This window comes from Micropterus salmoides, unplaced genomic scaffold (assembly GCF_014851395.1).
Source record: "Micropterus salmoides isolate LMB-PRFRI ecotype aquatic unplaced genomic scaffold, ASM1485139v1 Ms_hic_scaffold_16, whole genome shotgun sequence".
In the NCBI taxonomy this organism is placed as follows: domain Eukaryota; kingdom Metazoa; phylum Chordata; class Actinopteri; order Centrarchiformes; family Centrarchidae; genus Micropterus; species Micropterus salmoides.
In genome coordinates, this window is record NW_024040707.1 from 9,605,378 (window position 1) to 9,619,442 (window position 14,065).

Sequence of the window (14,065 nt, forward strand, 5' to 3'; positions counted from 1 at the left end):
GGGTTTCACAACCCTAAATTTATTAACTGATCTAAAAGATCCTTAGAATTTATCTAACAAATATTTCATATCAGTAACATCTGATGTTCTGCAGTTATTCTTGCGGTCTTTAGGAACTGACATTTCCTGCATGTTAGTGTTTTACACCAGTCCCTCTTCTATTTATTCTAAACACAGGATTTTAAGAACTACCCTTACTATATGTAATCCCTTGTGAAAATGACATTTCGTTCTAAGCAAATTACTGCTTTAAAGTGCATTGATTATTGGCAATTTAACATTGTTCTCTGTGTTAATGGATGAACATCTATATGAAACACACACGATACATTTACTTGTATACATTTTTCTAGTTTTAGAAAGATTGATTTTACGTATATTTTATATAATGAAGTTTGGGATATGTTACTCAAATCATATATTCACCATATATTCTTCATGCTTGTGGTCTAGATATTCTTGATGTTTTTTTTGTTTTGTTGCTTGCAGCTTAAATCCAGAAAACTGAGTACTCACTTCTGTACAGTACTGAGCTGTTCTTTAGTAACGAATGGAGGGACTAATGTTAAATTATACAGTGATAATAGACTCAAATTGAATTATATGTATTTATATTCCTACTGCTGGTCAGAATTTGTATGTCATCCATTTTATTCTGTGCTCAATGCAGGCCTGACAACACACATTCAGCAAAATAGGTTACAGGCATAGGAATTACTTTACTAAACTGAAAATCCCATTTTCCACTTGTTCTTGGAGTTCATTATGTAAAAAGCCATATTAAATGTGTGTTTTTCCTGAAATTGTAAATACCTGTTATGGCTTATGTTATTAAAGTATAAATGGATGTGGGTTTGTATGTATTTCTATTTTAAAGGAACAAACTTTAATCTGGCTTGCATTAGTCAGTGAATAGTATGCTACTCTCTGACACACTCATCCATCATCTGAAGGTGTTTTAGTGTACATGGTGTACCAGTTAAGCTGGAGAATCACCCTCCTGCCTCCAGTCAGGGACGGACTGAATGGAGGTTTCTAAACCACGGTTAACCTGGCAGTCAATATTATCCCTGCCGTGAAAACGTAGTCAAACAAAACTTAATGTGCTGTTAAGTCCTGACAAATGAAGCATTATTATCCCTCACTGTCACTTTAAGAAGCACCGATGCAGCAGACGCAGTTGCCTCATTTCATCTCCGAGCTTCATGGCTGCAGGATGGACTCCCAGCAGCATCAGCAACATCTTTTCTTCCTGTTGCCACCGGGGACTGTTCAGCGACCATCAAGTCTGGCGGGAACCGAGGCTTTTCTACGATGCGCATCTTCCACCTGCCGAAATGGTAGTGTTTTATCATTCTTAGTATAGCCTGTGTCGGTGTTTTGTGTGAATACCACGAACGTTTGTTTCGAGATTGAGACAACCGGTAATATCCTTGTTAAGTAACCATATGTAGGACACAGCTGAGACTTTGTTAGTCAGCTGTTTGTATCAGAAGCGGCCGGTCTGCGTTTTCCTTTGTGGAAAGTCTGCCGGGGTGCTAGATGTCCTGTTTAGGGAGCTCTCAGCAGTCAGCAGGCTAAGAAAATCAGTGATGAGTTTTTAGCTTTTTTTCCTTTTTTTCTCTCTTTTTTTTTTTTTTTGCTCTTGCATAAATCATCACCTGCCTGCTTATCTAACTGCTTTATTGTAGGCGACAGATGTGAGAAAATCCAGCGAGCTAATGCCATAATGATTATTCAAGGACATAACGCAACATCCCCGCACCTTCTGATATCCTGAAACCTCCTGGCATCATCGTCTCATTTCCATGTCTAAGTGCTGCTTTAAGTAGGCTACAGTTTCATCCACCTACTGTAAGATGCTCGCCACCACAGTAAACGCCGATACTCTCACTTACGTAAGGTGATTGCGTATTTCTCAGCAATAACGTGCTCGACACTTGTTGCGCAGACAGAAGAGAAAGAGGTGAGATCTCCTGTCTCAATGTCCTAGAATTTAAATATAGGGCTAAATGAATGTACTTCTGTTTAGTTGACACTGTTTTTCACTGACAGTAGAGTTACAGGTCTGCTGTGTCTGCTGCCACTACAAAGATTTGTCCAACAGCAGGTATATTTTCGGCCTAGATCAGCAGGTTCCTTAAGGTTTACAGAGCTGCATGATGATGACATGGGGCTTTTGAAGAAAGATAACATTTTGTGCTCATCCTTTTGCTGATATTGAGAAAAAAAAAATACTTTTTCATTTTAAGCAGGAGCACATAGCTACCATTTAGGCCACTGAGGTCATGTGGGGTTTCTTCTGTGAATCTAAAGTTCAGTAAAATGTTACAGGGTAATTGAAGTATTTAAATTTTAATTTGACAGCTTTCACAGCAACATATAAAGGACTAGGGCTGGCTATTGATACCAGTGCATATAGGATGCCTAACTTTGGGGAATATAAACACGTTTTCATTTAACACTATATATAATAAACTGCTCATTGTTTGATACAATAAACATATTTAGGCTACCCAAATAGAATACAGTATAAAGTTGAGATTCAGAAATATCTGATCAAAGAATATGTAAATAAGCCTAAAAATCTGACCAAGCAAAAGAAAACTTTTAATGTTCTTTTTCGATACTCGATCACTAGTCAGAATTTGTGTTTCAGCATCCAGCTGTAAAGGAAAGGTGGTGTGGAGAGGGCTTTGAAACAGAAAAAGGCGTGCTTTGGAGGACTTTGGATTTATGACTATTTCTTAAATTCTGATTTTAGAGAGTAACACAAGATGTTGGGACCCAGTAGACTCCTGTAGTTATAGGACAATGAGCCTAAATCCTACACAAATCCACCTCTGCCCTATTAACAGTAATGGGAAATTCTTAATTCTCTGTAGGCAGGAAATGACCACGATGACCATCCTGACTACCAGCCACCAAATGTCAGATTTTCTTTGTTTTTGTCCAGTTAATGTGAAGGTTTATAATGTTTATCTGCAGCACTGCAGACAGGGAGGATACAGCTCAGAGAGAGGCAGCTGCAATGACTGTGAACTCACTGTGTCCCCTTTGTGCCGACATAGAAAGGAGGCTTTATTTCCTGCTGGCCTAGACAATTTGTTTTAATTAGGGTTAGGCTTAGACTATTGTCACTGACTTGACTACACACAGTATGCCACAAGTTAGAAGACATTTTCTTTGCTTTGGGATTAATTTTCCTTCAGTTGTTTTGGAATATTTGGGAATATTTGGGACTTGCCTCTAATGTGTTTATGTAACTGTTTTTACAGTCCAGCTGTAAGGGCTCCTAGCGTCCCACTCTAGAGACAGCAGTGGAGAGGTTGCAGGTCCCTTGCACATCAATGTCTCTCACTCCGAGTCGAAAGCCCTCCTCAGGTCAGCGCAGGTAAAGTTCCCTCTTTCTCAAACCTTTAGTTTCAGAATGATGCAAACATACAATATTTGGTAATGTGACTTCTTGCTGTATTTAAAATAAGTCTCTCCCTGCAAGGCGCTCAGTGGGCACTGGTGGTGGCAGCGGGCGGTATTCCCACAGTGATACATCCAGTACCCACACCTACCCGGGTCGGGTTAGGGCACCAGAGGGCAGCCCTACAGCCCGGACGTATCCGAGTACACCAAGGTGAGATATGTATCAAAATATTTTAATATGTTCTCAAAAGCAGGTTGACAAAAATATCTCATTGTTCAGAGAAGCTATCCCACATCTCGCTCTATTAAGTTTTCATGCTCAAGACTCTTCTTCACACTTCCTAAAGACATTGAAGTAAGGTGGACTGGAGGCTGTGATTTGCCAATACAGTAGTAGGTGTTTATCTGCTGAGACTCCAGCAGCCCTCTGCTTCTCTCATCCACTCCGTACTACACTACCGTATGTAAATCGGGGTGGACAATATTAGAAGGGCGTGTTCAACAGCAGTTTGATTGGCACAAGGTAAATTTGTTTCTAGTGTACATACATCTACTAATACAAGTGTTGCACAATTCACTACCATTTTTTTCTTAACCAGAATTTACAGTTCTCATGTGTGATTAATTGAGGTTCTTTATGTAAATTACTTTTTTTCATGCCTATGTGTTGATTCAGGCGTCAGGCAAAACACACAGCGTGCAGCGACAACCATGGGATCAGGCCTCCAACCCCGGAGCAGTACCTTACACCTCTGCAACAGAAGGAGGTGTGTATACGACATCTGCGAGCCAGACTGAGGGACAATGTAGAAAGACTACAACACAGGTGAGTCTTTTTCTCCTTCAACTCTAATGTTTTGCTGGGATGCCAGCCTTTGTGGTAACCAATAAAGAATGTTTGTTATTTCAAGTACCTTGGTGTTTGGTGGTGGTGGTACTTTATCTTTTATCTTTTTAGGTGTCCCATTTGCTAAACTACCATGCTTTATTTGTACAAAAGAGAAATAACTCTGCAAAGTGAAAATCTGCTATTCATTCATTTTTTATACTTTGTCAGAGACTGTGAAATAGATGAGTTGAGGACCCAACTGTACAGGATGCAGGAAGACTGGATAGAGGAGGAATGTCATCGTGTAGAGGCCCAGTTAGCCCTGAAAGAGGCCCGCAAAGAGATCCAGCACCTTCATGAGGTGGTTGAGTCGGTGAGGTCCAACCTGAGTGTCCGTGAACAAGACCCCCATGACCACAAGCCATACTCAGGGTTGCAGGGAGCTCGGCCAGGGGGGAGGTCTCGCTCCTGTGGCTGTTCCCCAGCTAACACTTTGAGCCGCAGCACCAACTACACCCGACTGAGCAGCGAGGCTCTGCAGCTGGAGCACAGCTCTAATGTTCCTGAGTCAAGCAGAGCATCTCGCCCAGCAGGACAAACCCACCTGCTCCTGGAGGCAGCCCTCCTATCAGAGCAGCTGCCACCACAGGGCCACATCCGAGGTCCCCCAACTGTGCCACGGTCTTCCACCTATGAAAGGCTGTACAGTGGGGGGGCGGTGTTGCCAATCTCACACTCCTGCCACACTCTCAGTAGTAGCTGCAAGTGCAGTGGCCACACCTACCTCCCCCATCATCACTTGTTCCTGCATTTACCTCAAGAGGAGGCCCCACTAACAGCGACAACTGCTGCCGTCCCTGCCACTGATCCTATCCCTACTCCTGCATCAGAGAAGAAGCCAGAGGTCCGCTCCCAGGCCTGCAGTCCAACCATGACCTGGCTGTGTGAGGAAAGCGGCGTGGAAGAACTGAGTGTCATTTCTTTTGCCACAGCAGACATCACTCCCACAGAACCACATTCATGTCCATCGTTTTTACCTCATGTGTCCCCTCCGAAGCAATCATACAGTGTAGAGCTGCTACCGCCCGACAAACCATTGGAGGTAGCAAAGATGCCAGTAGAGCCCCACACCTGCCAGCCCCACCCTATAGCTCCACTTCCAGTGAGGCAGGACGCTACAGTACTGGAGATAGAAGAGGACAATGTGGATGAATCTGATGGTACAAATGAAGACGGGTATCCCCCTCAGCCCTGCCACTGGAGCCGCTACTTCCTTGTAGATCTTTTGGCTTTGGCGATGCCAGTTGTCCCAACCATGGCATGGCTGTGTCGAGGGGGGCCACAGGAAGTCTTGCCAGTATATCACATTGGCTCCCTACTGAGAGGTTGCTGTGCTGTGGCCCTCCACTCACTTCGTCGCCGGGGTGCCGGCAGGGGACGGCGGCCTGCCAGCATTAATGGAACAACACCAATCTGAGACTTTCTGCTCCCTCTGCCATTGACAGGACAACTCCCAACCCCTGCAGGCACAGCAGATTCACAGCAATTCTGACTTAAATACATTTTGGTTATTGCCCCGTGTTGGATATCTCGTCCTATAAGATTTTTAATTTTACATAATGTCCAGAACAGTAAATAACTTCGCACCTTTATAGCGAAAGGACAGGTGACTCAAAAGTAGCTGGGCGTCTCACTTTGTAACACCATTTGCCTGATGAAAGTCTAGCACCGAAACGTTGTGTCAATATATTTTTTTTTCAAGTTGGACAGTGTGCGGGAGTTTTCTTTGCTAGATTTTACATAATGCCCTTGTGATTTTGTGATCTTAGAGAGCCTTAGATAACAAAGGATTAGTTGTACATTATTGAATTATTTTAGTACTCAAATATACTGTCCTTGCCGCTTTTGCCTGCAGTTTAAGTGGTTTTCTCTTTATTAGAATTTGCATGTAGCCCACAGTTTGGTTGGGTTCTCTTGCTTGAAGTAAAAAGCCCCTACATGGATTTAGATGAGCAGTCTTCTGTGCAAAGATAGTGTGTTTATTTTATGAAGTAATTGAATGATTGCCCGTTGAATGCTCTTTTAATTGTCGCTTATTTTTAATTGTTAACAGGAAATGGGAGAGTCAAGGTCATGACATATTTTTGGCATCAAAGTCCCACAAAATCAGAAAAATGAAGGACAGTCAGTACTTATCTGACTTGTTCAGAAACAATAGATTTACAGAGCACAGTGAGTGCAGGCCAGAAACAGTGGAAGGCAATCATTTTTATACTTAAGTAATTCCCACCACTGAAATTACTGAATATGGTTCAAAGGTGTCGGAAGATTTACCTTCTGAAAAAGTACAGCATGTGGATCAAATCTAGTACTCAGGTGCAGAACAGACAGATCATTGATCCTTTGCCAATAAACAAAACATGGGAGTTTAAACTGTACAGACATTAACACTACTTTGTCTTGCTAAAAAGCAGCTACAATGTATTAATGACCTGAAAGTGAAGAATAAATCTGTAGTATACATCCTAAATGTACATAATGGAGATAATGCCAAACTGTAAATAGAAAGAAAACATGGCACTGAGCATGTAACTTTTCAGAATGGACAGAATTTATTGCAGGGTATCAATCTGCGTCTGACTTCCACTGTCTGGCCATGTATCTATCGTTACATATTTCTATAAAGGTTATCGGAGATAAAGATTTACCATACAGTAGATTGTGATCCACACAGCTGAATGAATGAAAGCCTGGGATGATTTTGTGAAGAGATAACTGTGTTTGATACAGGGATATATTTTCTAATTTTACAAGAAACAAAAGATATTTGCACAGCAGCAAAGTAACGATTAACACTTGAAATGTTATTCTTTACGTCAGTGTAGGTTGCTTTCATAGCACTGTATTGCAATTTATAATAATGATGTATAGCATGCATCATTGTTGTGAATGCACACCTTACAAGTGGCACTTTTGTGTGTGAATTGAAATTGCTCAATTGTAACTACAAACTATGATGTACAGTGTGTATGGTTACCAATGTCAGCCTTATTATGCAAAAAAATAGCAATGTTTTAGCTTTCAGGGATCTTTCCAATTAGGTTTCACTGGTTGTTTAATCAATTCAGCTTAAGGTAGAATAGCCGTACAAATTCAAACTTCAATGGAAAACAAAATGTGTAATTTATCTGTGGTTGGAACAGCGCATATTTCAGTGTTTGAACTCCCATGTCCTTAGTTTCAATTTCTTAGACTTTGGTTCCAGAGCAACTACATTCCCTTCATGTTCACAATTCCTCAATGTTTCTCCATGTGCTTCTCATTGCATAGCCTTGACTCAAATACAAAAATACAAAACCACACCTTCCATCAGCTTGTACTGTACATGCAATGAAATTGTGATCAATTGTACTATTATTGCACAAGAAACAACAGAATATTGCAAAATACACTGGATGTTTCCTCTTCTTGGAAAATAAATGATGCTTCTACCTGTTCACTTTTATTATTATAGTGTGCTGTAATATAATTAAATAACTTGCAAATTCGTGAGGATCTAGCCTGTTTTAAGGGAATACTAAGGTTAAAGAGTGAGGTACAATCATCCAAACTGGAGGAAAATCGCAAGTTTGTGTTAAAATTACTCTTTTAATGTGTTTAGAGTAAGAAACAGACCTTTTACAACATCCACAGCTTGTTACACACAATTCCTTCAAATAAAGATCACAAACCCCAAGATGTGCCTACAAATCTTTGTGGTGGAACTTACCATGCAAGTTTAGAAATCTTTCACCAAAAAATTCTCACACAACACCTTCTTTTGGCAAAAAAAAAAAAAAAAAGTTCTACAAGCAATCAGCAAGACAAATGATGTCCAGTTGTAAATGTTTTCGCGATAGGCATTTGTTTTACTCTTATAAATTAAGAATTGATGCTGCAGTATAGACAAAGAAATTCCTACACCTGCAGAGACCTGTAGGCTGTTCATGGCAATAATGTGCTTGATTCATGAATCCCTGGTTACAATGTATTCCGTACTTTTTTCTAATTTAACACAATAACTAGTATCACAAAAGGTAATTCATAGAAATATCATTTGTCAAACAACAATTTATTCAACAATTATTACCTGCAATCAATACAATTTTTAGTGTAAAGGCCACGGAGCCACAGGAATGAGATTGATTAAATACTCATGACACCTATCTAAAACCTGGTCCTGATGACAGATATAGTTTGTCAATTTTAAGTCAAATAAAAAAACAAAACATCACCATAAAAATACATAGCAGAATATGACAAAATAGATGATGGGATGGCCTATGACTTATTACTGCATGAAATCTAAAGTATAATATGGAGGATAACTTTCTAAAGCAAGTGACATAACACAATTTGTATTGAAATGGAAAGGAGAGTGAACTAGTGAGGCTATAGACATGGGTCCTATGCAGGGATCAAGAGCAGGAATCATCTGTTAACATTTCTTCTCCATGTTCCCGAGATAGGAGTCAACCTGCAAGAAAAAAGTGTTGCGATTAAAGGGGAGAGGCAAGACAGGACTAAAGCTTGTTACTCACATACCAATAAATCTCTAAACATCACTGGGGTCAAGGCTAAATGTATAGTCATTGTACATGTGTAGAAATTAAATGCAAGCTGAGGTGATAAAAGGAATAACAGCCCAAATATTACTTTAAAAGCTACAAAACTATCCCATCTACAGAGTACATTATGCACATAGTCATTAAGTTCTCACCCTGAAATTTTGAGTGGAATTACAAACAAAGTGAGTGCACAAGTTTCAGGCTTCCAGACTGATCAGCTCCACATCGAAGGTGAGAGTGGCGTTTGGTGGGATGATCCCTGGGTGCCCTTTGCTGCCATAGGCAAAGTCTGGTGAGCAAATCAGCTTTGCCCGCTGACCTACACTCATCTGTGAAGGGGATCGGGAAAAAATGTACTTATATTGCTGTTGCTATTAAATTAAGTCGTGCACAAAGCAGCTAGCATTTATAAGACAAACTGTATGATAACACGGGTATAATGTCTACTAATAAGCTATGTCCAGGTGACTCCCAGCTCCTCACCTGGGCTACTCCTTCTTCCCAACCACGAATAACCTCCTGGTGTCCAATCTTGAATTTGAACGGCTTCCCCCGGGACCTCGAAGAGTCAAACACTTTTCCATCTGCCAGTGTGCCTGATAAAAACCAAGAGAGACAGAGAAGCCAGTTAGCGATCAGCTTGGTTTGTTGGCGAGACCCACTTTCCTTTGCCAAGCAGCCTTCTAACGGTAACTGAGAGCTAGCTAGCGTTAGCATGTTAGCTAACGTTAGATGGCTGGCTGACTGACAGCAGCTACGGTCCCGTTAGCTCGACAGTCTCTCCAGTCCTTCTAAACACCTCAAATAATGATGGGTCCATTCAAATTATTGAGCAAATAGTACAAGCTAGGGAGAAATGTCCGGCTCTCACATCACCTTGGCTGATGTTAGCCGCACGACAACAACAAGCAATTTGTTGAACAGGGCATTGGAGGCTAGCTGAAATGCTAACCAGCCCAAACCGACCAACAACCAACCGCTGTTAGCTGATTTCTAGGTTCTACTTGGTCCACTATTTCACGCAAACAGCAGGCTTTCACGCCGCTAACAGCGAGCGTTACATGACGCGTTAAGTTAACGTTGGCTCAAACGAAAACATCAAGTTTTTCAGCTCCATTCAGTAACTTAGCCTCGGCATCAGTCCAGCCTCCACACTCACCGACATAGTGCACCACGACGCGCTGCCCCTTCTTCGGGAATGTCTGTCCTGAAAATAGAAAAAAGCGTGTGTAATAATGAAGCATGCACTCCTGTGAATGAAATAAAATATTACGCTGTTAAACAAAGCCGATTATTCCCACCGTCGCCCGGAGTTATGGTCTCAATTTCTACTCCCATTTTTCGCTCTTCAGGATCGTTCCTCTCAACTACCCTACAATGCGAGCGGAAGCAGGAGGCAGGGGCGGCCTGTTGCCGAGCGGGTGGGCATAGATGGGAAAAACCAAAACGCACCAATTGGCTATTGAGGCATTATTATATTTACAAAAACACAATAATTGCTGTCATGTTGGAAAACTAAACGTCAATCCAAACAAGCAATGGTTTTATAGCGTGTGTGACACTGCACCGCGGGGAAATGACAAGAAATGACAGATTAATTGAAAGCATTGTGAAGGTCTTCATGCCAACATCTGTTGTTAGCCTAATGTTTCGTTACTGAGTAATATGATTTTAGGGGCTTCTGTAGCCTTCTGCAAGCTGCCAGGAAAAACACAATTAGACTACTTGTCCTGTGGTGAGCAGGAAAAATCTATATAAAACCAACGATGGAGCAGTTTCATTTCAGGCGAGTAGGCTACTGTACAGTGCATGAGTTCAGTTTAAAAATAAACCATTAAAATAATGAATAGCTTTAATACTAAAATATAATATAAATAACGTACATTCATTAATATTAAAGAAAAAGCTACAATTCCTGAGAGCACGGAAGGATTAGTCAAATGGAGGGGACCTTGGACTATAGCCTCTCTTTAGAGTGATTGTTAACAGTTCTTGAAAGACACACAAAAGAAGCAAAATGACTACAAAGAGACTCAAAATTACTACAAAAAGACTCAACTACAGAGAGATGCAAAACAAAAACACTCAAAACTAGTACAGAAAGACTTAAAACGACTACAAAAAGATTCCAAATGACTACAGAGAGATGCAAAACAACTACAAATAGACTTAAAATTACTACATGAGATGTAAAACAACTACAAAGATACTAAAAACAACTACAAAAACCCTTAAAAGAACTACAGAAAGACTCAAAACAACTACAAAAAGACCTAAAATGACTACAGATGTCATGTCTGTGCCCAGGGGCCCATTGTCTGATAATCCATCTGTCTATCAGCCAATCAACAGATTTTTTTCTTAGACATTTTGACATGGCACAGCCTAAGGGCATAGTTTAAATAACAAAATGCCATATCCCATTCCACTTACAAGGCTCTGTTTTATGCATGCTGGTTCACTGATATGGAATCAACTGTACACATAAATGGAACAGATCCATCATTATTGTTAGTTACACCTGTGCTTTTCCTGTTATGACAAGTCAAAATGCCTGCAATGACAAAGGCCTAATAACGAAAAAGGGTGTGACAGGGTACCGATGCAGCCTTCAGTGTATCTCACAACAATTTGTTCATTCAGTAGGCTACATGCACAAACAACTCTATATGACCTAAGCCAAAACTGATTTCTCACCAATATGTCCATGAGTAAGACACTTAACCCCTAGTTGCTCCAGAGGGGTGCGACCTATGACATATACTGTATAGCAATTGTAAGTCGCTTTGGATAAAAGCATCAGCTAAAATTACGAAATGTAATGAATAAGTGAATTATCAGTGTTACTGACCAAATCAGCTTCCCTGAGGTTTATGAAAGCAACATTGTCTGCTCAGATACTTCCTGGTTAAATGATTATTATTGTTTGTTTTTTTTTTTTACTTGGGACTTGTTTTGTAGTTTAAATCATTATTTCTATCAAGTATTATTGTAACATTGTACTCATTAAGCTAATTGCTGAGATCTGGGAACGTTTCATGGGGGAAAATAACATGAGCTGTCAGGCGATCAAACAGTTGGTAAACAAGCCAACCATTTAAACAGGTTAAAACCACTTTATCTGGATGTAAAACTGAAAATTAGCATACATAAAATGTTTGAAAGTTTGAAACAACTGACCCACTTGCAGGCCAGGCCAAGACCTTCAACTACATGAAGTAATGAGAGCATCACATGTATCATGTCTGTACTTTATGTATGTATAATGTATCATCCATATGTATTTTACAGCCTTATTTTCGTGACACATCCATCAAACCAATATTTTAGCCAGTATTTTTAAACTGTGTTGCTTCCTGATGACAGCTGATGAAAATGTACTGAGAAATGACCCCTGACAAAAGTTATTTATTTGAGCAAGCACAGGTGCATAACATTTGCAGAGTGTGAATGCAAGCACAGGAAATTTACAAGAGTAGTGTTAAAAATAGAGAGCTCTTCATGCAACTTTCAAGCACGTATGGCATTTACAACAAGAGTAGGCTACTTACATTTTAGAAGCAACTGTTACTTCCAGTCACAAGGGCAGCAAAAGCATCCTTTCCAAAACAAACAACATTTTAGAAACAAATAATAAAATCAAATTAATCGGAACAATTGAAAAAGGACGGCTGTGAAGACATATGTGATGCAATTTACAAAAGTAAAAATTCTCAAAATACTGGTGGGAATATTTATGGGAAAATTATTCACAGCAAGAATACAGTCAAAATGAAATGGTCTAATCTGTAAAACATTTTTTACAGTGAAACATGTTCACTTACATTTTGTGTATTAAAAATATAATCCTCAACACTAGATAAGTGGTATTACACAGCTGTTCAGATTCAGCTGAAAGATCCAGAATCTGTTATTAGGGCCAGAAGTTTAATCACACTGAACTGGATTGTAACAGCAAACATCCATCCAGATGAAGTAAGTTAACATAAACATACACTACATGCAGGTAGAATTATAAATCGGGGAAAAAAGCTTAAAGCAATATTCCTTTTAATCCAGCAGTTTTCACAAATAATGTGGGAATAAAAAGAGAATCATAAATGTGAGATAAAAAGTGCATTTATCAAAATAAGTTCTGAACCTGGAACTGTAGAGGTGCTGGTAGTCTGAACGTTGGACAAGGCTAGGCCAGCTCTTTCCCTGTTTCCAGACTTTATGCTATGCTGTAGCTTTATATTTAGCACTCAGACATGAGAACTCTCATCAACAAATTCAAAAGGCCTACCTACCAACATGTCAAACTTTTTCTTAAAGGTGTCTGACTATACCCAAGACACTTTGGATCTCACATCTGACATGCTAGGGCCAGGTTCATTCTCAGAAAAACTTATATCCAGTGTATCTTCTCCAGCGTGCTGGTAAGGGCTGAGTCTCTGCTTATAACACTGAGGATTTACATTTGACTGGACAACTGATTTAGGCATGCTGTATTCTTCAGAAGGGCTCTTTGCTGCCTTTGAAAGGACAGATGACTTCAATGTGCTATTTGACATTGTGTTACAATGTGAAGTTGATATCACACCAGCATGGGTCTGCTGCAAAATTGTTTGCTGCTCTGCATTTTCTCTTGGGTCTGATGAGGCTGATGAAGATTCTGGGCTAGAATAAAAAAGAATTAAAAGAAAAATAACAGTAACTGCCATTTAATTCAAACATGTATGCATGTTAAACTTGTTTTAGTGGACATGTACAGTAATCTGATACATTGGTTATGTTTTGGAAAACGGCTATGATAATAAACTTAGTTATTATTATAACTACTTAATAGGCTACTTCCTTTTTTTTGCACAGATTAAACAAACAAGATTGAACATGTTAGGCTTTAGAGATGGTGGTAGGCGTATTTTTAAACTTTGGACAATGCCATGTTTGCAATTTCACCCTGTTTCTGGTCTTTAAGATAATCAATTGTTAATCTAATTATATCTAATTTAATATTCCCTTGACTTGTAGTGCAGTAGTAAGGCTAACATATGCAAACAAAACAATGATCCAAAGTTTTGGAAAATAGCTTCACAACTAGATATGATCAGGCTTCTATCTTAGATCTCGACCTCTGACTGTGAACTTAAATCTTTTTTTGGGGCAGTTACAGAGCAACATTATCATTCAGTAGGAGTCATGTCTCTGGACGCCTGATGAATGGAAG

General features: G+C 39.8%; 2 protein-coding genes across 2 annotated transcripts; one reads left to right on the top strand and one right to left on the bottom strand.

Moving 5' to 3' along the window:
• The first annotated feature begins 1,017 nt into the window (after positions 1-1,017).
• Positions 1,018-8,094, top strand: LOC119905354 (syntaphilin). The gene is made up of 5 exons (XM_038722295.1): positions 1,018-1,340; positions 3,279-3,394; positions 3,500-3,631; positions 4,097-4,246; positions 4,478-8,094. The coding sequence occupies exons 2-5, from the start codon at positions 3,351-3,353 to the stop codon at positions 5,724-5,726; spliced, it is 1,575 nt and encodes a 524-aa protein (XP_038578223.1). The 5' UTR covers positions 1,018-1,340; positions 3,279-3,350; the 3' UTR covers positions 5,727-8,094.
• A 245-nt stretch (positions 8,095-8,339) lies between these two features.
• On the bottom strand, positions 8,340-10,303 carry fkbp1aa (FKBP prolyl isomerase 1Aa). Its single transcript, XM_038722296.1, has 5 exons — positions 10,158-10,303; positions 10,016-10,063; positions 9,340-9,452; positions 9,009-9,185; positions 8,340-8,765 (listed from the first exon to the last, which is right to left on the bottom strand). Exons 1-4 carry the CDS (start codon positions 10,192-10,194, stop codon positions 9,054-9,056), a joined length of 330 nt encoding a protein of 109 aa, XP_038578224.1. The 5' UTR covers positions 10,195-10,303; the 3' UTR covers positions 8,340-8,765; positions 9,009-9,053.
• Positions 10,304-14,065: the final 3,762 nt, after the last annotated feature.

Bases quoted from the DNA above. Each gene is read 5' to 3' on its own strand.
- LOC119905354 (XM_038722295.1), top strand. From the start codon at position 3,351: ATGTCTCTCACTCCGAGTCGAAAGCCCTCCTCAGGTCAGCGCAG. The intron at 3,395-3,499 runs GTAAAGTTCCCT...TCTCCCTGCAAG, and splicing joins CCCTCCTCAGGTCAGCGCAG to GCGCTCAGTGGGCACTGGTG. The intron at 4,247-4,477 runs GTGAGTCTTTTT...ATACTTTGTCAG, and splicing joins GTAGAAAGACTACAACACAG to AGACTGTGAAATAGATGAGT.
- fkbp1aa (XM_038722296.1), bottom strand. From the start codon at position 10,194: ATGGGAGTAGAAATTGAGACCATAACTCCGGGCGACG. The intron at 9,453-10,015 runs GTGAGTGTGGAG...GGTTTTTATCAG, and splicing joins CGTCGTGGTGCACTATGTCG to GCACACTGGCAGATGGAAAA. The intron at 9,186-9,339 runs GTGAGGAGCTGG...TCCCCTTCACAG, and splicing joins GGGAAGAAGGAGTAGCCCAG to ATGAGTGTAGGTCAGCGGGC.